Source organism: Patagioenas fasciata, chromosome 8 (assembly GCF_037038585.1).
Source record: "Patagioenas fasciata isolate bPatFas1 chromosome 8, bPatFas1.hap1, whole genome shotgun sequence".
Lineage (NCBI taxonomy): Eukaryota > Metazoa > Chordata > Aves > Columbiformes > Columbidae > Patagioenas > Patagioenas fasciata.
In genome coordinates this window covers 24,354,171-24,376,075 of record NC_092527.1, presented here as the reverse complement: position 1 = coordinate 24,376,075, position 21,905 = coordinate 24,354,171, and the positions used below count along the sequence as shown (strand labels likewise).

Below are 21,905 nucleotides of genomic sequence, written 5' to 3'. Positions count from 1 at the left end.
TGAGAGCACAGAAAGAAGGTAGGTGACTCATCTACAATGGACAGACTATTTGAGAGTCTGGTGGCTAGAACTGGGCACAAATGACATAAATCTCTTGAGTTTTGCTCTTGCCCTCATGCTACTGCTCAGTGACCTCGAGCATGCTCCCGTGGGCTGCACTGCCCTAAGCAGGGAAGTCTCAGACCAAAACTTGAGAGGAAAATGTAGCTCACCATGCTCTGTTTTCCCCAACATGCTAATGAGAATGCAATTATGTATCTGTCTCTTCTAGGTAAGTCGCAAGTATTGTTGACGAATTGACCTAGGGTTGGATGTGGCATTGTTCAGGCTTAAAAAATACAAAACTGAAAGTTTAATTTATGGCTGACTGAGAGCAACCACCCTCAAAATTGTACTGAATGATTATAACCACAGACATATCAGAGACTGAAGACTCTAAAAGACTTTGGGCTCAGGCTTAAGAGGGACTAATGCTACTTTGCTCCTAACAGGGGGCTCTGCAAAACTTCGAGCCCACTAATTTTGCAAGTTGCGAGACACCCAGCAGGTTCCAGCTGTGAATCTGAGAGCCTCCTCCATGGTCTAAGCAGGACTGAGGACTGGACAGTCACCAATGTAAAAGCAGATGCTTGGACAAAGAAAGTGATTTGAATGAAAACAGCACAGGAATTTTTCAGTGTCGTCTTTCTAAATTTATTCAAGTATTAAACAAACAGAAACTACAGCATGCATCAGATACTTTATTATACAACAAAACTATGGACTTGTTTGTAATTGCAGCATTTCCAGCAACATCAGGCAGACTTGTCAATGTTATCCAGTTTTGCACAGTCACTAGAGTGTCACATCATGAATTATTAAATCAGTGCTTCGTGGTAATACATAATTTCTTATCAATTATTCATGCTAATGTGCGTGTAGTTTACTTAATTGTGTTATTGACGATCAAAAGTAATTTCCTGAAAATCCTCAAGGACAGAAAATTTAATCAGCGTAACTACTTTTCAGATGCAATGCTGTTAAGTATTCTTAATTTGCTCAACAATTCACTTATTTATGTACCTTTCTGGAGGAAATACGAGTTTAATCAAACAATTAGATTGAAGAGTTAGTGTACAGAAGGGCTGGAGTTCAACTGAATGCAAGGTAATTATGTTGAAATGAAGTTGGGTCTGCCTCTTTGGACTAGAATTTTTTTTGTTTTTTTAGTCTTTTTTGGGGGGCAACCAGGAAAAAAAGAAAAAATATATATATGTGATCAGGAAGATCACTAAGAAAACAGTGATTCTCTCATCTCCAGCCACTCCCCACAACAAAGCACACAGCACTCTATTTTGCTGCTGTTCAAACTAAGCCATAATTTGCAGCCAGGGAAGCCACCTCCACCTACAGCTCAGCAGAGCAGTTCCTGAAGCTGGAACACAAAGGTAGATTGCAGACTGGATCGCAGACTACTGCATGTTCTCCCCACAGTTAAGACAGTTCGAGATTGCCAAAAGGAACATATGGTGTGGCAAAATTAAAGCGAAATTACTCCATTTGATGAATGTGAGCCCTGTCAGACTTCTCTTTGTACCTGGATCTATGAACAGACCCAACACTGCTCCCCCTCAATGGCTTGACTCCAAAAGAAATAAATCCCACCCTGGGGGCTTGCCCAGTACCCTTAGCTCCTGAAGCAATTAAGGTGTTCAGTGCTACCAAGCCACCCCGTTAAGACCAGGGCTTCCACCTTTTGAAAGGGCACTGATATCAAGCTGTGTTCTAGGTGTGCAATGGGGCTACAGGAGGGTCTTGAGAGCCTCAGAGAAGTCCTGAGTTCTGTGAAATTCATAGACTGAGATCACTTCGGTAGTGTAGAGAAATTTTTGCTGTCAACCTAACTTGGAACTGCCTTCTCAAACACATCCTCAGTCTCAGATCCTGTGAGAAACTGAACACAACGCAGTGTAAAAGTATGTGGTCAGCAAATTGCAGGAGGTTCTCAGCACAACATGAATGAGAAGTGGCAGAAAAAGCTTGTGCTGGTAAATGGAAAACTACAGACTCTGCTAGTTGAGATTTTATTACAAAATAAGTCTGTGGGTTAAACAGCAGCACTTCTAGGGTTGTAATGGAGAGAATCTCATTGGCAGTAGGACAGACCTTAGCAGTGTTCTCATGAACAACCTGCTCTGAAGACACTGATAGCTGACAGATGTCATTCCACTGGCCTCCATGTCACTTGTTAAGTCCCAGAGTAGTGTTTTCACCCTGTTCTCCAGGGATGTCTATGGACAAGCCTAAGGAGTCTGCAAAAGGCACCTAAGAAAAGCAGATCCATGTCACTAAGTTTAAATTTGCATCTGCATTTCCCATGGAATTATGTGGGTCACCTTGGATTAAAATGCCTGCTCTAGAGCATCAGATCATAGTCTGCTTTGGGGAGTTTTGAGTCAGAGATAAGACTATATGGCCTGATGCATCAATTTCTCCTTTGCACTGTGCCCACTCTGTAGTAATTAAGACATTTTCATATCTAGATTCATTACAACAAGCCTTCGGTGAATGAAATAGCCTGATTTTGGATGGCATAAAGGAATATCCTTCCAAGATTTATTTCCTTTTTATTAAAAACACAACATGCAAGAACATATTTGTAGTGTTGCAATGCAGGACTATTTTGTTTCACAGTCTTTCTTTCCAAGACATTGATGCTAAATACCTCAGCTTTGTGCAGATCTAGTCACAACTGCCCTCTCTATTTAATACCAGCATTACCATTTGAAGCTATGAAAGCTGCTCTGGAGTCAGGTGCTTTATGTCTAACCCAGGGAATGGCAAGAGTAACAGACTAATGTTCACGTAAAGACTTGTGCAAGGATTTTACTCACAGGTAAACTGACCTCAGTAATTTACCAGTAATCTACTCCATGGAAAGTTTCTATTTTGGAAAAAGGGAGAACGAAAAAATTATGAAGAGTTTCATTCTATTTTCTGTTTCTCTTACACCTTGCCTGGGATAGATTTGGTTGATTTTAAACACCACTAGAAAAAATCAGGCCAAGCCAGTTTATACCTGTATATTCCTTTACCTCTACTGTGCATGGTGGGGTAAATTATGCCCAGATGCCTTTCCTGCCCTGGACCTCATGTCTGGAAGCGCTGCCCTGCAGCCAGCCCTCCATCTCACATGGGACGGGCAGCTGAGGTGTTCAAGAGCAAGTCAGGATCCTGGGCATTTCAATGTCCCTGGGATGTGGAAGGAACCTAAAAACAGTTTCACAAACGTTTCCAAACACAGATGGTGCTGATAAATTAGGGGAATGAACCTGCAGTGGCACAAGAAAAGCTAGGTCACATGAAAGGCAGCCAAAGAGGCCAATCTGATTTTGGGGTCCCTGGTGGCCCCGTGATGTCCTGCTGGGGCACGGCCACACTGCAGTTCACCCCACAGCAGAGCCCCGTCAGTGGTTCCCTGCCCTGGGCCAAGGGGCTGGCACTGGTCTGGCCTCATACGCTCTTCTCCCCTTCCAAGTGCTCCTTGCCCAGAGAGGGCTGCTTGTCCTGGCTGCCCTCAGGGCCGGGTTTGGCAGGAGGAGGGGGGCTGCTGCTGGCAGTGGGCAGGAGGTTGGCAGACTGGAGCACGGCCTCCGAGTGTTCCCTGGCCTTCATGCGCAGCGCGGCCACGCTGGCGGTGCGGTTGCTTTGGCAGCCGTAGGTTGGCAGGAAGGAGAGGCCCATGGGGTCTGGAACGCAGCATGAGCACAGTGGACTCCCTAGGGAGGAAGAAGACAAGGCACCATCACTGATGGGGAAGGTCATGGGAACTGTCTGACTGTTCCCTCCATGGTCAGTCCGGAGAGGACAGAGATGGGGTTGGAGTCTCGAATGGCAACAACCCCCTCCCCTATTGACCCTTACGTGGGTACATAGATGTTCTCTGGATCAGGGTTAGAAAGTCCAACCCTGTTCTGCCGAAGCCCGCTGTGAAGTTTCGTAAACTGTGAGTTGCCCAGGGTGACAGAGTGAGCAATGGCAAGCAGTCAGAAGCAAGAAGTGACGTTGAGATCACACATGAAATTTCCCCAAAGCAAGGCTGAACTTGTCCCTGCTCTTATACCAAGCTTCTGCTCTGTGGCTTGGGTACCCCATGCTGGAGGTGTCCTCTGCCCTCCACCTGCACACTGCAGCCTGATCAATTTGGGCAGCTGCATGAGATAGGCTTTTCCTCAGCCAAACGCCTACCAACTATTAGCACCAAGTCTACCTTCAAGAGTCTGTTCTGCCTTCACCCACCTAATATCTGTGTTGCTTAAGGATGACACTTCAAAGAGAATGGCCTCCAGAAGTGAGTCAGGGCCACCTAAAACTGCTGCTGCTGACATGGCTTAAGAGTCCCATCAGGAGAGATGGGCCAGACCATCTCTACTGTGTCATCTGAGACACATAGCCTCTTCCAAGCAAGTAATAAAACACTGGAGAAAGAGTGAATTGGGTATTCCTATCTCTTTAAGCCAAAAGGCTCCCCTGAAATGCATTGACTGAGACAGTCCTCACTCCACCAGCTGCTTTCCTGAGCTGGACCACTGCAGGGTCTTCCTCTGGCTCATCTTTGATAACACTAGGACTTGGGTCAGTTCCCAGATAAGCACCTGGAAACGTAAGTTGACCACTGAGCAGGACATACAATACCTAGCTTAGATGAATCTATTGAATCAAAGAGAATGTGTCAGAGGAGTAGGGATGGGAGGCAAGGTGGGATGGCTGAGCTACTATTTTGATTTGCTCTGTGGGGAGAAACGTTGAGTCACACCATTTTCCCAGGGGTCTTAGAAGCCACACAAACTCCATATCCTCTTCTTCACTCATGGCAGAAGCCTGTCCTTTGCTGATACGCTATCTCCCAACAAGAAACAGCCCCGCTGTGCACATGCTGACATGATGCAATCTCTCCTCCTGATCTTTCCAAGCCAAGGACTTGTGTTAATTTCTGTAGTTAATATTTGAGTTAAATGGCTCATGACTAAGTGATGGAATTAATAACCTGCAGGGAGCAGGTAGTCTTTCTTTTACACTTCTGCTGTCAGTAGCAACGGGTCAGCACCCATCTGCTAGGGATGAAGGCAGACAACTGTTTGTTTTTAGGATGTTGGCAAGACTTCTCCATAGCAATTGTCAGAGGTTAGCAGCTTGCAGGTAACAATCAGGAAAATGTATTTTTGCATTTTAAAAATCACAGCCTACAAGGTACAAGTTAATAATGTAACTGGAAAGTGTTCTTTGTCTTGTAATACTCCTCTGATAGAGCATGTGCTCAGCAGATCAATATTTTAACGAGTCCAGGCATTCAAATGAATTGCACCAGCAAGTTCCAGCACTTGACTAAAATCCTCCATTTTTTTGCTTTAAGCAGTAGAAAGCTCAGTCTGGAATTCTGTGGCTGCTTTGGGCAAGTCAGGAGGGTTTATAACAAAATTCATACAGTAACACAACTCAGAGGTTTTGCCAGTGCCAACCATACTCATAAAGTCATTTTTTGCCCCATTGAATCACAGCCACTTCAGATGTACTGAACAGCCACTGTTTTAACAAGAGGAAGGAGAGAAAGATCGGCACTTGGAAGTCCCTACAATTTACAGCAGGTCTTTAGCTGCAGTAGACACAGAAATCTCCAGAAATGCTTTTTCACTACTATTAAACCCAGTACCTTAAGATTCAGCTCTGAAATGGTGGAGTGTGGAGGCCTGCCTGGGCATGAGCTTTGCACTGCTGCTTTCCATCACAGAGTCAGGCTGTTGCTCACGGCTGTTCAGCTCGCAGGCTGAGGGCAGGGCTGGCCCAGCTGTGGTGCCTAACACAGGATGGAGCACGGGCACTGGCTGCTTAGCGGGAGGTGGGGAGAAGTGGTAAAGAGTCTTCGCCTTTTCAACAGAGCAGGAAAGAGCTCCATCCCCTAAGAATAATTTTCATTCCATTGTTAGAGAGGGATAAAATATTTATCAGTCTTCAGTACCAATCTAAGCTCTTTGCTTAATAATTAGACCTGATATTACCTAGTGGCTCTGCAACCTGAGGGTGCAGTTACCTGTGGTGGAAACCAGGCTATCTCTAGCAATATTTCACCCATAAACTATTTCTTTCATTTTCACTGAGGTTAAAACACTTGCAAACAACAGCTCATACCCCAAATAAATGTAAAGTAACAAGTGTCGTTTGCTCCAGGGTCCAGCTAAAATACAGGAGAGCAGGATTTAGCCCTGTTTCTTTTTAATGTAGGTTGTAAGGAAGGTTGAATCTACTTTACAGTTGCCTGTGTCTGCTAGTAATAAGTCTAGTGAAATCTGTTGGACTTTGCTGGCACAAAAGCCAAGAATGATGGGAGAATCAGGAGCCCAAGGTCTCCACCTGCCTGTCAATCAGCCCATGATGGACATGGATACAGCTTTCAACAAGAAAGAGGAATCCACATATAACAGATACCAATGTTATTTTACATCTTATTGCAGGAACCCTGAATCTACAGTGAGGATGGAAGGAATTGTTCCCAGTTATTTCAGATCCTCAGAGAAGTTTAGGCACCTAGTTCCCATCAAAATCAGTGAGGTTTAAGTCATTAGCCCTAGATTCAGCTTCCACTAACATCTATGGCAGTCTGATATTACTTTAATGGGATTTGGATGAAGTTGTTACAATACAGACAAGGTACCCTTTTCTTTTTTTCAGGAACTAACTGCCTCCTCTACATAAAATTAAAATACACAATTAGATTTCCATTAACTTACAGCAAATTCTGCTGAATTGATCTGAACCTCCTTGTATTGCTATATGAGATCATGCTTTAAATGCTCAGCCTGAACATAAATACTTAATGTAATAAATACAGTCTGAAATATTTGATCCACTTGGCAGTTTAATTGATCTACTACAGAGACTGACAGGAAAAATTAAATTAGTTCTGTCTTGTCTCTGCCAACATCACATTTCAATTGTAATGATATTTGATCTACAATTTTGGTTGCGGACCCTTTTGTGCAGTTCCAAGATTCAGTTTCAGCTGAGAAGACTGGAGTGGGAGAGGCCCATATTGGTATATAAGTATTTGAAATATACATTTTGTATTTCAACTCAACAGTTTAAAGAATTTAAGAGACCACCTTTCCAAAAGGCAAAAATCCAGTTCTTTTGCTCTTTCAGTATTTATGCATATCAGCATTTGATGTGGACAGCTGAACAGTGACCTGACATGGAGGAAAGCAAGGAAAAACTCCCATTTAAAAACCTCACCTGTCAATGCATGCTGTTTAGTTTTCAGGGAAAATATTATGCTTGATTTAAGTATGGTTTACTTCCGATAGTAGTCACATTGGTTTGCTTGAGGTCTAAATCCTTATAAATTCTGAAATCACTTTCACAAGGGTTGGAAGGTCACTGTCATTTACAAATAAGAGCTGATTCAAAGGGAGCTCTCTCTTGCTCTTCATATATGATGCCAACACTGTGTCTATTAAAGCCTGACACACAAGCAGGGAAAACAAAAGTGGCTGCATCCAAACCTTCTTGAGCTCTGAATCAGGAGGTTCAGAAGAACAAGAAAGGCATGAACTTAAAGCCTGAAACAGAGAGACACCAGATGCTCCCAATATAATTTAGGGTATAGGCTGCTAAAGTGCTAGATAGTTCCTCCTTCTTGTGTCTAAGCTGCTTAAGTGTGGAACGCACCCTGTGCTGTCCAGAAGCTGGAAGAGCACTACAGAGCTGACAGCAGAGTCCAAATGTTATAATTTCTTATCTCCTTGGCTTGTGAGCCCTATATGCCCAATGCAAACAACAAAGAGCTGATGATCTGGCTCAGCTGCTGTAACAGGAACATCTTTGTGTAAATGACTTGATACTGGAGCTGGAAGATTCCATCCTCTTTCATTTGTGCAGATAGTACCTTGCCTGTTTGGACAGGAAAGCTGGTGGAAGGGTCCACAAGAGCTGGGAGAACAGAAACAGTTCTTTGAATACCATCAGCTCAACAACCATTTATGTCTCTTCCCTTCCACACCAAAAACATTAACTGATTCTAAATCCTGCAGACACGTGTCACTCCAAGAGGAGTAAACAGGAACCCCTGCTCAGCTAAGGTTCATTAACCTAATCAAAATTTGTCCTGGAGGAATGAACCAGAACCTATTTCCTTCCTGTGGCTCTTAAGGCTCCTAGTATCTGCATATTCCCTAATATTTGTAATAAAGACCAAAAAAAAAAAAAAAAAACACCCTACCTATGAGGTAGGGCAATGTTAGAGTCAGGGACCTGTGGTATAGGAATCAAATTAATTTGCTCAAGGTCTGTGCATCTACAACAAACTAGAAGTCACAATGTCAGGTAAACTAGGGAAAATGCCCAACAGAATCCACTCGATCTATTTACTATATTATATGAGAAAAGTCAGTAAGTCCATGACCAAGAACGACAAAGAAAATAAAGAATGCCAAGAGTGTTGATTCCAGTTGCCTGGCCTTATGGTAAGCAGTAGTGCTTCAGAAAACACCAGGTCCAGGGTAAGTTAGGTCCTTGAATGCTGCTTTCTCAGCCTTGACAATTGGAATTGCCCGATGGAATCAGGCAAATTCTCTTCATCTTTCCATAACACAAACTGAAATGTAATGCATGGGCAGTTCTAGTTGTTGTGGTTTTTTTTTCTTGGATACTGCAATTAAGCCTCCCTAATATGAACAACAGCAACCACAGCAGCAACAAACTATAAAAAAGCCTAATCAATGGTGCCCTGGAATATCTGCTTTGATGTGCAAAATGCAATCCTGCTTCTGTGTCAGTGGTGTGGAGGTACCGTGAAAACCAACCTAGCTATAACTTGCACTGAGCGGAGGTGTGGGTGAATTATGAAAGTAATTCCCTGGCAAGTGTAATTATTTCTCTCCTCATACACTGCACTCATCGCAGGGTCTGGGGAAATTTCAGTGAAATGTAACAGACACACTCTTGGCCTCAGCCACCAGAACGGTAGAACACTTCCGCTAAAAACCGGAGATTCTTGTTTACACCCATTAATAATGTCTTCTGCATTAATGAATTGCATTCATGCTGTCATCCATTAAGAAGGTACTTTGAGGTCTCTCTCTGCACAGAACACTAGCTTCTCCTGATGACTCTATTGTTATACAGCCCATAAATAAAACAAGTATTTTCCCTTCATATTTGAGGTCTGCAATTAAATCTACTAAATGGACTGCAGATGCATGGTTTACAGTAAGTGATTCATCTTGGAAGATCATGGAAATGTCGAAGTCACCATAATGAAGTAGCGTAGTTGTCAAATTAGGACAATTTCAGAGGGTAATGAACACCAGAAATTTCATCAATGCAAGCCAGCCTTCTAACTGGCTATGGCTAGTGATGAAGAACTAAAACCCTGCATACCACAGAAATTATGAACTTATGCTGATTTTTCAAATGAGAAATTGTATTTCCTGAAATAACATTACATAGTGAGGTAATATAGTAGTTAGCAGACGCTTGCTACTAAGTACAGCCTCCAATGTGCTAAACTTCAGAGAGGGAGAGGGCTCACCTAAGAAAAGGAAAAGGTCAATTGTATTACTGAATAGAGAGAATTGGATAGAAACACAAAAACTGTCCAGTAGTAATACAGCCTTCCCTGGAACAGCTTATGCTCTGAATTACCATTCCGATCTCTGTTATAAAGCTGGCCTGCTTTCTTCACAGAACATCCTGTGATGGTAATATCAACCCTCTGAAGAAAAAAAAAAATCTCCATTTTAGAGATAGCAGGGCTCATGGGGCATATTGCTTAGGGAGAACAATTTTCTTCTCATTCACCAGAGCAGACCTAATCTCATGCACCAACAATATCCATACCTAGAAGTGGCACATATGGGATTCAGATGAGCGCTGCCAGTTGAAGAGTTGCAGAGCCACACAAAGCATGAGACAAGGCTACACTGCACTGCACGGTCTTTCCAAAAGCAAAGCTGCAGGCTCAGTACTTGCCCATGCTACGCTGTCCTGAGATTTCTTGTCTCTCCTAGACCAACTTCATCATCAATTATTATATCCTTACACTATAAATTAGAACCAGGAACTATGTACCCTAGACACTTTATACTGGGGCTGGAGCCAAGCAACCAAAGTCAAAGAAGGAGAAAGAGACGTATTAGTTTCTTTACAGAAGACAGAGAACTCTCAGGTGGCAGAACGAAAATGGTCCCTGAGAGCATAAAATAATTGTTGATTAGTTATATCACTATCATAACTTGTTATTCACTGCATTGATTTTAATTGTCTCCTTCTAAAGCGTCAGTCAAATATTACTCACTGACACCAATGAAGTGTTGGCTCACAAGTCCAACAAAGCACAACTTGTCTCCTCAAAAGAATAAGAAAACAACTTAGACTTCCCAGTAGTATTTTATGTGCTAAGGCTGCCCATTTGTCCACAGGCCTCTTTTATGGTCTTACTGAAGAGTGTTATTCCCCTTACTGACCAGGATTTTTCTCCCAGTGGTGGGAATACATATCTATTTATAGGATTCACATAGAGGAGCTGCATTTAATTTGACATTTGCATAGAAGAAAGCGGAGTCATACATCCATTGGCAGTGAAATGGTGCTTTGATTCAGGAGCAATTATTTTGCTTTCAAAAGCACAAAGATCTTGTAGTTTCAAAGTATGGTTAGAGCAAGAAATATACCAAGAAGACATTACTACTTGCTGAATTTCTCCTTACCCTAGCAATCCATAAACCCAACAGCTCAGAATTATATGCCATGTGCTGCGTTTGATATGATTTCATGCAGCATAAGTCCTATGCCCTCAGAATAACTTTGACAGTCTTGTTGGCATTTCTGCCACAAAATCAGACTAGATTCTCAAGGGAGGTGCTTAGGTCACTCCATTAAGACACATAATGACATAGACTAGTGCCCACCTAAATGTAGGGTTAGTTGTCCTTTGTCAGGCCTGAAGTGTGCTGTTCAGCTCCTACATCAAAGGGGGAAATGAGAAGGGAATGTGAAACAAACTGAATTGAGCTAGACAAGGAAGGTCATATAACGGTTTTGTGAACACTATGTATCTATGTGCCCTTTCCTTCCTTCCCACAACCATTGTGCCTTCCTCCAGACCAACATGTGAGCTCAGCTGTGCTCTCAAATACGTTGGTTTAGATGAACCACCATTCACCTGGTGTTCCCATACCAAAGAAAAAGAATTGGGCCTCTGATACTTTTGGTCCACTCAGAACCTCTAGAGATCATCCTGTTCATCACTGCCAATCAACGAGACTGAAGCTCAAGGTCTGCTGTGCACAGCCCCTACCCTAAACCAAGTGAATTGCTCTTGGAGAAACAGGGAAAGAGGAATTTGCAGAGATGAGCCAAGAAAAGAGGAGACAATACTCCATATATAAATACCGCAAGAAGCATGCTACAATTATTCTCTGCTTGTATAAATTAAATTTGTCACCTTATAGAACAACAAATTCTTCTACGTTGACATCAAGGCCAAAATTTGATGTTACTGAGACCTAGCTGTGGAAGACCTCCCCTCAAAGCAGCAGCTCAGTCTGCCTGTTCCTTGCAAGTATAACAACATACTGACAAGCACAGCCAGCTCCACAAAACTCCTGATAGGTGGATACGCAAATATGCAAATCTGTAAATGGATTTCTTAAAATCAAAATATGCTACCTTATGCTCACCCCCTGTCATGTATCTAGAGATTTCTGGTGCCACACAGGAAATAAAAACAGAGCATCTCAGAAATGAATTGCAGGTATAGCTGATAACATCAAGAGAATATGCATTCATCTGATAACTGATCATCCCTATACAAATTATTTTTTAAAAGTCTATGTTTATATTTGGGACTAATTTTTCAAGAACACTGCCTTTTAGCCTGGGCAACTGACTATCTAATAAGTAACACTGCAAGAAATTCAGGAATAGGATATTTCCTGCCCCTATGTCATAAAGCTGGTATCAAGTAAAAAGAAGCAAATTATTAATTTCTCAATTTAGTGGCTGAACTGTAAAATAACAGAAAAGAATATCTAGAAGTCTTCCAAATAAACAAAACTAAGAAAACACTCATGACAATTTTTTAAATTCATTTTTATTTTGTTTTCTTGGCTTTTGTTTATTTGGGTTATTTTTCTTAAAAATTAGCTAAATTTAACCATGAAACAAGTGAGAACAATGTACCAATGCATTTAATTTTGAAAATGCTTAAATGTAAGTTTTAAGGAAAAAAAAAAAATCCTTACTATCATCCAAAATTTTTCACTGAACACAACCACATTTTCACACCTTTCAACCTGCCTGAACTACATTTATCAATGAACAATCTTTTTTCCTGAAGAATTTCACCTGTACCTACTCCATAGAGGCTGTTCCTGCCCAATGGGAAAAGCTGAAAGTCTCTGCCCCAAGACCTCGCGATCACAGGGCAGAGCACACAAGGACTCATAGGGTCCAGCAGTTGCTGCTCACTTACAGGGTTTAGGTTGACAGACATTGTTTAAGTTTTAGGGTTCAGGTCACACCTGCATGGCTTTTCTTGATTCAAAATCACAGGTCCAACACCTATCAAAATAGCAGTAGATGTATGCTGTGTCTGGCTTCAGCTTTTTCGGAAAGACAGGAGGGAGGACAAGGGACAGGACGCTGGACTTAATGCAAAACCCAGTAGTTCCAAGCATTCGCTTCAGGAATATTCCTTGGCAATGCTGATTTAACTGGAAATACAAAGATCATGAGGCATGCCGGAGAACATAGTGAAAGTTATTAGACGACAACTGTGCTTGTAGTGGAGGGTCTGAAACTGGGAAATTTTCCTCACAAATTATTGCACCACACTGGGGCACAGAGTAAATGTATGTGCCACTTTGTGCTTGGCAGTGCTATGAGGCTTTACATTCTATAAATCTATAAATGGAATTCATCCTGCTTACACCCTTAGTCTTATAAATTGTTAGACTAGGAACAGCTAATGGATCAGCTGGTGATTTATTTTTAAAAGATGCATACTGCTGCTTTTTGGGAACTGAAAAGGACATGGGCACTGGATGTACCCTTCCTGAAGCCTGGGTCCTAGGTAATGAGGAATTACTTTGTATCCTCCCTGCTCATATGCACACACTTTATTCAGATTCTCGAAGGGGACCTACTGTTCAAGAAGAGAAAGGTCTGGTGTTGTGCAGAGATATACTGCAAAGGGAACTGCATGCAAAGAGTGGACGAGGCATCAGCAACAGTGCCAAGTAATGAATAATGCAAAAGGATGGTATAACTAATTTATTAGTATAAATTTGACTCTCAGGAAAAAAAAAAAAAAAAAAGCACATGCAAAGAAAAATCTACTCAAGCAAACCCTACCTGCCTTGCTTGAGACAAACCCTGACCACACTAAAACTAACTGTCTGGGTAAAATGAAGGAGCTTCACCACAAACCATGCTAGTTTACAACAGGACACTCACTCCTGTACCTATAGCATTGGCCAATGTAATTGCTGTCAATCATAACAGAAAGAAGGATCCACCATTTCCCAAAGGCTTCTCAGTGGGTTGCTTAGCTTGAAAGAGCTGCTCTTTGAGCTTATCGCTGAAGTTAAAGTCACTTACCTTTTAGAGACGCGACATGGGATAAAGCTTGTGCATATGTGGCTGTGTTGAGAAGAGTCCCCGGCAGACAGGAAGGGAAGAAAGGTCCTGTAGGACCCACTGCTCGACTCAGGCTGATGGAGAAGAGAAAACAACTTACTTAACAAAACTAGAACTAGCTGATTCCAAAGACAGCTTATATGCATGCACACAAACATGTTGGTATCTCAGTGTCCAACCAGATGGGACAAAGCCTAAATAACATTAGTCTTCCACAGCCGCCAGCTTCTCAGCATCGTCACAGTGAACAGAGAGCTGCATGAGAGACAGCCCACCTTCTGATGATTTGGGCTGCACCTGAAGATGGTACTGTATAAGCCAAGGCTTAGCAGGAGGCAATTCTGTATGTATGTACACTCATATAATGCACACTTGCTACAAAGAGAGGTGGTTAATAACTTGTACCACTCTTACCTTTGCTGGATCTCCAGACTCTCTTTTTTATTCCTGGTCTGATCTGCTGGAGAAGGGGAATTTAAATTCCTTGCAGGAGGTGCCACCTCAGCCATTGTTTCCTTAGAGCCCTCTTGGTCAGAAGTGCCCCTCTCTGTTTTCCTCCATTTAGCTCTTCGGTTTTGAAACCACACCTGGAGCAGGAGAGCAGTCCAGGCTGAACACCAGATTTTGCCAAATGTGAAGCAAGAAAAATGCTTTTAAATTGTTACTCTAGTGAAATCAGTCATTAAGAAGCTTTGCTAAAATATTCCTCTTATTTTGTGTCCCCATTAGTATTTTACTTGAGCCTCAATTTGTATCTGGAATATTTCTGTATCTGGAAAAGAAGCCAAACTGTCTGAAGTCACTCAAAAGGCATCTTTAGAAAAAAAAATAGGAAAAAAAAAAAAAAAAAAAAAGAAGCTCCAATGTTACTGTGCCAGTTAACAAAATATTTGAATGTGTGGTTGCCTTTATGCACACATTAAATTCTCACCTACTTCTACATTTTAACAAGGCTAAAAACCTTCTTTGTAGGGAAGTACTTAAATATGTCTAAGCATTCTGGCAAAATCATATATATATATCTCTAAATGAACTGCTGCATTTTCAAAATTAAAATATAGGTATTAGCCCATTTTCTGGAGAGGACTGATACTTGCTGTTACTCTGATGTATTTGTCCAGTCTGCATTTAGAGGACTCAAAGGGTGGTAATATTATTCACACCCATTTCCAAAAGTTATTTTTCCCTGTAATGCAACACAAATATTCATGTTCTTGATTTTATCCCCTGACTTATAGACCAACCACTTTTAGTTTTTCCATTTACCTTGAGGCTGATGCTCTGAAAGCACCTTATTTGAGGTGGAAAAACACCAAGCCTCCCTTGAGGTCAGGAAATTCACATTTTAATACATGACTTCAAGTATAGGCAAGATTGTTGTTATTATTATTATTATTCTCCTTCTACAACTCCATTTTAGTTAGCTGCCTTTTAATTGCATGTATCAGCAAACATTGAATAATGATTTTATCTGAATTCTAAATTTAGAGCAGTTAAATGCAAAGCAAAATGCAGACACTTTCTTGTGTCTTAATTGAATGAAGGTCACAGCTATAACAACATTTAATTGAGCTATTTTTCATTATCATATTTTAATGACTTTGCACTGACAGTTCTCCTGCTTCTGAGGAAAGAGCATGATGAAGTCGTTTATTTCCCTATTTAGTTATTGTTTGACAACATCATCTTCGATTAAGACTCTGCTTTATAGCACATTAATCATATTTGAATGAGCAAGGGGTATAAATGTAAACATATCTCCCATCCTCTGTGTTTCCCCATGTCCCTGCATGAAAGCAGGCTAAACAAACGCTTGCATCTATTGTCTGTTTGCATAATAGCCAACAACAAGGCTAAACACCAGTCCTCAGCAATCTAATTGTCACCACCCCTATCTCACCCTTGCACCTTTCAGGAAGAAGTTATGATCTTCTACTTCTGAATGCTCAATAATTATCCCATTTATCTCAATTTGCAGTTCAGTCTTTAGGCACCAATAGCCAAAATGGCTTTTTCTTTTTTTTTTTTTTTTTTAGCCAGTACCTACAATGCAGTGGCAAAAGGAGATTTTCATTTCCAAATAATAATCCGTTTAATTTGCCCACATATGACCAATGATTCATGTTCAGATTTAATAATCAGGATCGCGTAATCTGATTATAGGAGAAATAATTTGTTTACAATCCCCAATTTACTGCAGTGAATTCCATTATCTCTCTTCAGCCATTGGGTTTTAAGAGATACTAACATGACCCTAGGGAACAAAAGGCAAGCTATTATATTTCCTACAATTAGATCTTTGCATAGTCTTAACCCCGAGCATCTAAATAAAAAAAAATATATAAAAAAAAAAATACAAAAACACCATGCAGAAAAGCCCCATAAATAAAATGAATACATAATTGTGTTCAAAAAATGGCTTGCAACTCTGTTCCGGATGCCTGCAGAGTTGTAGGGATCCATCTCTGACAACTGCAGGACTGCTGTTCTTAGCAGAGCTTGTACACACACAAAGTTCATCTCTGGATGGATATGCAAAAACAAACACCTGGATCAAAGGAAAAAAAAAGTTGGGGGGAAGGAAGGAAGCAAGGAAGGAAGGAAGGAAGAAAGGAAGGAAGGCATGGGAAAGAGTGAGGATGGAAAGACACTAGTTGTGGCCAATGGTATTTATTACATTGTATTAAAGGTGTAGGAATTGCTCTGCAGGCTCTTTAGCTGTCTAAATTAATTGTTTAGAAAGAAGGCAAATGGGAGAAAAGTTGAAGTGCTGCAGGTTCCTTCCTGGCAGCTGGGGTCCCTGCAGTTGACTAACCCCATTGCTTGACAGTGGTCATAGTTGCTTTGGAGAATCATGCCTCAGCTCTTCTCTCCACACCCACACCCCCTCCAAAAGCAAGAAAATGGATGTGCATTGATGTAATTTAGTACCTTGGAGACGCGGACAAATTAGTGTAGAACATTATCACTAGTTAATTATGAATGACCGATTAATCAACCTAATCTAATATTCCACATTATGTTGATGTTATTAAAGTGCATCATGAAAATGACAGATCGTCTTCATTTGCGTTCTTTGGCCAAATGTGCACTCTGCAGTCATGATGTCAAAAAAAAAAAGAAGTTTGCCAGCTTCAATACCCGAGAGTTAAGTAATTCCCCAGGATGTTTACCTGCACCCTGGCTTCCGTGAGGTTGATTTTCATCGCCAGTTCTTCCCTAGTGAACACATCGGGGTAGTGGGTTTGAGCGAAAACGGCTTCCAGTGCCTCGAGCTGGTGGAGGGGAGGAGAGCAAACACCTGTCAGGGGCAGCACACGGCCTGGGGCGGGGTGCGGTCCGGGGAGAGGCCGTCTGGGGAGCGTCTGTGCAGCTGCCCCAGGGAGGTTTCAGCGAGGGACGGGAAAGCAGGGCCGCCCCTGGCCGCGGGCCGGGCAGAGAGCCGGGCGGTGCGGGGCGTACAGAAAGCAGGCACGGAGCAGGCGAGGGGCAATCAGGGTGCAGGTCAGGGAGGAGAGGAGCAGGCTCCTACCTGCTGCAGGGTGAAGGTGGTGCGGTTACGGCGCTGCTTCCTTCGCAGGAATCCATCGTCAAAGTCGCCGGTGGAGTGACCTCCGAAGGGGGCCGCGCCTGCGGGCGGAGAGCCGCGTTAGGAGCCGCGTAGCGCGGAGCCGCAGCCCCCGCCGCGCCCCGGGCGGGGGCAAAAGGTCGGGAGCCAGGGCCACCCCAGCGTGGCCGGGGCTCATAGCCTTTCGGGAGCAGGACGGAGCGGGCCGAGGGATGCTGCCCCATCTCCGCGGGGCGCGGAACCCCGAGAACCTTGGCCGGCCTCGGAAGCACCACGGAAGCCACCCGGGGCAGCGGGAGCCCCACCAGTCTGAGGGGTCCTGCCGTTACCTGAGGGTACTGCGAACCTAAACTCACGAGCTGGTGAGGGCTTGGCCGCCTCGGGAAAGGGTGTGTATCGGGCCATTTGTGCATTAAAAAGACGAAGACACGAGGCTTTGACCCAGTCGTGGTGACGGCAGCTCGAGCTCGTAAAAGCCCTGCCTGTCTGCCGAGAGAGAAAGGGGAAGCCTCCGTGCCTGGAAGGAGCAGGACTGGGGCCGTTGGCATTTTTTTCCCCATTATGCCAGAAACCCTCCGAGCAGCGGTCAAGCCGCCTCCCTTGTGCTCGCCCTCATCCCTGGAGGGGAACTGCCAAAACAGTTTTGTACAGCGCCGAGCACCGAGGGCGACGGGAGCGTTCGTGGGGATCTGTCACGGCTGAACTCGGCAGCGGGGCTGGAGGAGGGAGCACCTGCCCTTCCCCAACAGGGGCTTTCAGAGGCCCCGAGGAGGAGATTGGGGCACTGAGACTTTGTTCCTGGTCGGAGTCCGCAAAAGGTCAGACCGTTCGCCGGGACTCAAACCACTTCACCTGGAACAGCCTTCGCTGTTCCCCCAGTCACACGTCACTGGTGCCTTGCCTGAACTTCTTTGCTTCCCTTCCTTTCTGTTGACTGAGAAAACCAGGTGTAAAAAAACAAACAAACAAACAAACAAAACTCCACAAACAAAACCACAAACAAACAAAAAACTCCACACAACCAAACACTAAAGCCCAGAATCTATACCGAAACGAAAACAACAGAAAACCACGGGATAGAAAAGTTGAGTGTCCCCAGGACCCTCCTGAAGGACCTGCCCAGTGGAGCGCCACGGGCGGGCCCCACCTTAAGGCACTGGGGTTGGAGGTCGCCGATCATCTTGCAGCATCATTTAGAAGATAAACGCGACCCCCAGCCCCAGCCTCGCACAGGCGAACCTCTCGCTGAGGCCCTGCAAAATGCTTATCAGAGCATAAAATACAGTCCCGGTGACCCCCAGAGTCCGGCCACTTCCCTCTGGCACCGCCGGGCTTCCCCGAGTGCCGGCACCCACCGAAAAACCTCGTCGAAAAGGGCTTTTCTATTGCCGCTTCTTCGGATTTTGGGTGGGGTATTTTTTGACAGGGGAGGAGTGTTGTTTGTTTTCACTTAGGATTCTCTATGCTGGCTGGTTTCACCCTTCACACGGCAGACCAGCCACCTCCCCGCCCGCTGCTGCCCACGCCGGGAGAGGCTGAAGCCCGCGGGGACCGCTCCCCTGCTCGGGCCGCCAAAACCAGGCACTAGCCCCACACTGCCACGGGAGAAACAAACAGGCAAACAAACAAACATGAGCGTATTTCCAAAGCTGTCTGCCAGAAACTAACGAACAAAGCCTGCCCAGCGCTCGGTACCACAGGCGGAGGCGGCAGGACAGGCTAGCGGGGTACGCAGGGACCCATGGCACTGCCTTGACCATCCCGGCTCTCCGGCCAGGCCGGGGACAATTTTGGGGAGCCAATTTTCCCGCCGAAACAATGCGCGGATCGGCTTGGGTCCGCTGGCCCTGGGTCACCGCCGTGCTTAAATGGGGGATGACCCTTCCCCGGCGAAGGGTGAAACCACCGGACCACCTCTTTCTGGCAACGCTACAGCGGGGAAAGCCCCTTGCTCGCTGGAGGATGCACAAGCAAGGACCGGTGTGGGCGGGCAGGGTATTTTGCGGAGCGGGCCGCTTCCTCCGCCGTGCAGCTGCGGCGAGCGCCGGCACTGCCCGGGCACGGCAGGACAGCCCGCCCGGAGCTGGAGTTGCCCGGCCGAGACTCGGAGCTGCTCCGTGCACTAAAAGCCCTGGCTGGAGGGAGCGGGTGCAGAGGGACCTGGGCATATGCGGGTGTAACGGGGTAAATCCCGAAGGTTGCCATAAAAAAAAAAAAAAAGAAACAAACAAAATCAATGAATAAAAACCTCAGATCAATAACACAAAGAACAAAAAATCCTCCCAAATATTTATTTTACGCTTTTTTTTTTTTTTCCCAGTCGTGCCCTGTCTTTCCCCATCCTCCCGCAGAATGTTTGTAAAATACCATTAAAGATTTATGCGGCCCCTTTGGCTGGAGGGAGGAGGCGTGACCACGTCCTGAAAGTGTCCCGATTATAGCCATGACACCAACATCTGTGCTGGGAGGGGAGAAAAGCATCTCTTTCGTAGCCTGAGGCTCAACTGCGGGATCGCTATTCACAGAGGGGAGGCAGGTGGCAAAATGACGGGGGTGGGGGTGTAAAACCAAGGCCTTTCCAACAGGAATCAAATTAAAAAAAAAAAAAAAATCATGCAATTCTTCTTTCCATCCTGTGACAAGAGGGAAAAGCTGGACGCGGGGAGCGGGGATAAGGTTGTGTTTTCTCAAGGAAAAAGATGTTGCGATTTTACATTTCGCTGTCCCTATAGACCTGTACCTTATCTCAGCACATATCTGCACCTTGACCATCAGAAGTGCCGGCTCTTGGAGCAAGTTAGACCACAGTTTCTTCCGCCAGCCCCAGTACACACACCCCCCCCGCACCTCGAAGTTCAGCCCTTGTACTTACACGTCTCCGTGCTACAACACTCACCCTCTAGCTGCGGGGGGCAGTGGAAGTAGAACATGGCCCTGCGGCTGGGCGGGCGCCCGCTGCCCGCCGCTGCGAGGCCGACGGCGGCCGGGGCCGGGGCCAGCCCGCGGGGCGCGGGGCTTCCGCGCACCCTCCGCACCGACACACCGGCACCAGCTCCCCAGCCGGGCACCGCCACGCACCGCCGAGGTGTCTCCCGATGACCTGAAGACAGAGAAAGGGAAAGAACATAATAGGTAAATAACCAGAAGAAATCACCTAGAGAAACTTATTGATAACCCTAGATTCCACCCCAGAGGGAGAAGAGTAAGTAGTGTCCAACACTGAGCAACGGACTGAAGAAGCCAAAGGCAGAAAACTCCGTGGTAGGTGCACGGTAATCAGAATGAGTAAAACTTTGTTGCTTCTCTTTGTCTTTCTTTCTCTTTCTTTCTTTTCTTTCTTTTGCTTTCTTTCTTTTCTTTCTTTTCTTTCTGTTTTTCCCGAATAACAGATAATATATCTATCTATCAATCGTCTAGCTATCTATCCATTCAGTAATCTAACTATCTACTTACCTATCTAACGAGTTATCTCAGATATTCCCATCTGGAGCAAATAATTACATAAAGAAAAAAAAATGCTTATAGCTAAGAATGAACTTTTTTAAAAAAGTCTAAATCAATCTAACTAAATGAAACAGCAATAAAACCTAACCGCCGTCTTCTTTTTAAAGCATCCAACAAATTAGGAACTGTGTTTGGGTTGGAAACCAATGTCCTCGGCAAGAAAGAAAAATCAAATGTATATGTAGTCATATTTAAAAAATCCAGAAGGCAAATAAAAATAGTAATCCATACCTAAACCGAACAGAAGTAAAAATCGCCAGTAAGGTTTTGGAAAATTTTGCGCTGGAATAAGGCACCGTGAGTTGTTGGCTGCAGAGACAGAAGGGCTCTGTGGAGTTCTGGAAGTGGCCAGATGTCTTTATATCTGTCTACAGCATGCTCTGCCTCTCAGCACTTGCCTTTATAATCTCACGCATAATTGGCCTTAATCTGATTATTTCCAGCGCTGTCTACAGTGAGTAACTTGGATAGGTCTATTGGGCCCTACAAATGGCCCACGTGGTGTGCAGAGCAGGGAAGGACGGAAAAAAAAAAAAAAAAAAAAAAAGGATGAAAAGAAAAAGCCCGTCATTTCTCAGCAAACACCAGGAATGTGAACAGTAGCAACGAAATCCCATTATTTTCTCAATGTTCGTGCTGCGAGGCTCGGCGACCCCCGGCGGCCACCGCCCCCCCTGCTCCGGGGAACCCCTGGCTGCGGGGCCGGGGAGAGCCCGCCGTGCTGTGCCGTGCCCCACCGTGCCAGCCCTGCCCCACCGCCTGGACCCCGCCGCTGACAAAGCGCCGGCTAATTGCCGCTGGATGGGTTTTGGGGGGCCGCTCTGCACACGTCTTTGCTTTCCAAGCGATCGTACCACGGCAAAGTTTGATTTTGTTCACAGCGAGGGGTCTCTGGATTTATGCTCGCTTCCCGTCTGCAAATGATATGCGGCGGGACCCTTTGCAATTACTTTTAAAATGCATCCGAGACATAGGCTCAGCGGAGAGAGATGGCCCTTGCCTCAGCCCGGGTGAAAATTAGGCTTTAAAGTACCCAGATGAAATTTTCAAGTCAGGGACGCGGGATTGGATCAAATCACATAAACTGCAAAAAAGCAAGTATAATGGCGCATAATTGGTTCTGTAATAGCATTACACAAGGATAATAGCCTGTTATGGCCCC

General features: G+C 44.5%; 1 protein-coding gene across 1 annotated transcript; it reads right to left on the bottom strand.

The window, feature by feature from the left end:
- Positions 1-2,944: 2,944 nt before the first annotated feature.
- On the bottom strand, positions 2,945-21,137 carry DRGX (dorsal root ganglia homeobox). The gene is made up of 7 exons (XM_065843958.2): positions 20,975-21,137; positions 20,136-20,339; positions 17,204-17,301; positions 16,845-16,946; positions 14,086-14,258; positions 13,633-13,745; positions 2,945-3,758 (listed from the first exon to the last, which is right to left on the bottom strand). Exons 2-7 carry the CDS (start codon positions 20,167-20,169, stop codon positions 3,493-3,495), a joined length of 786 nt encoding a protein of 261 aa, XP_065700030.1. The 5' UTR covers positions 20,170-20,339; positions 20,975-21,137; the 3' UTR covers positions 2,945-3,492.
- Between the last annotated feature and the right edge of the window lie 768 nt (positions 21,138-21,905).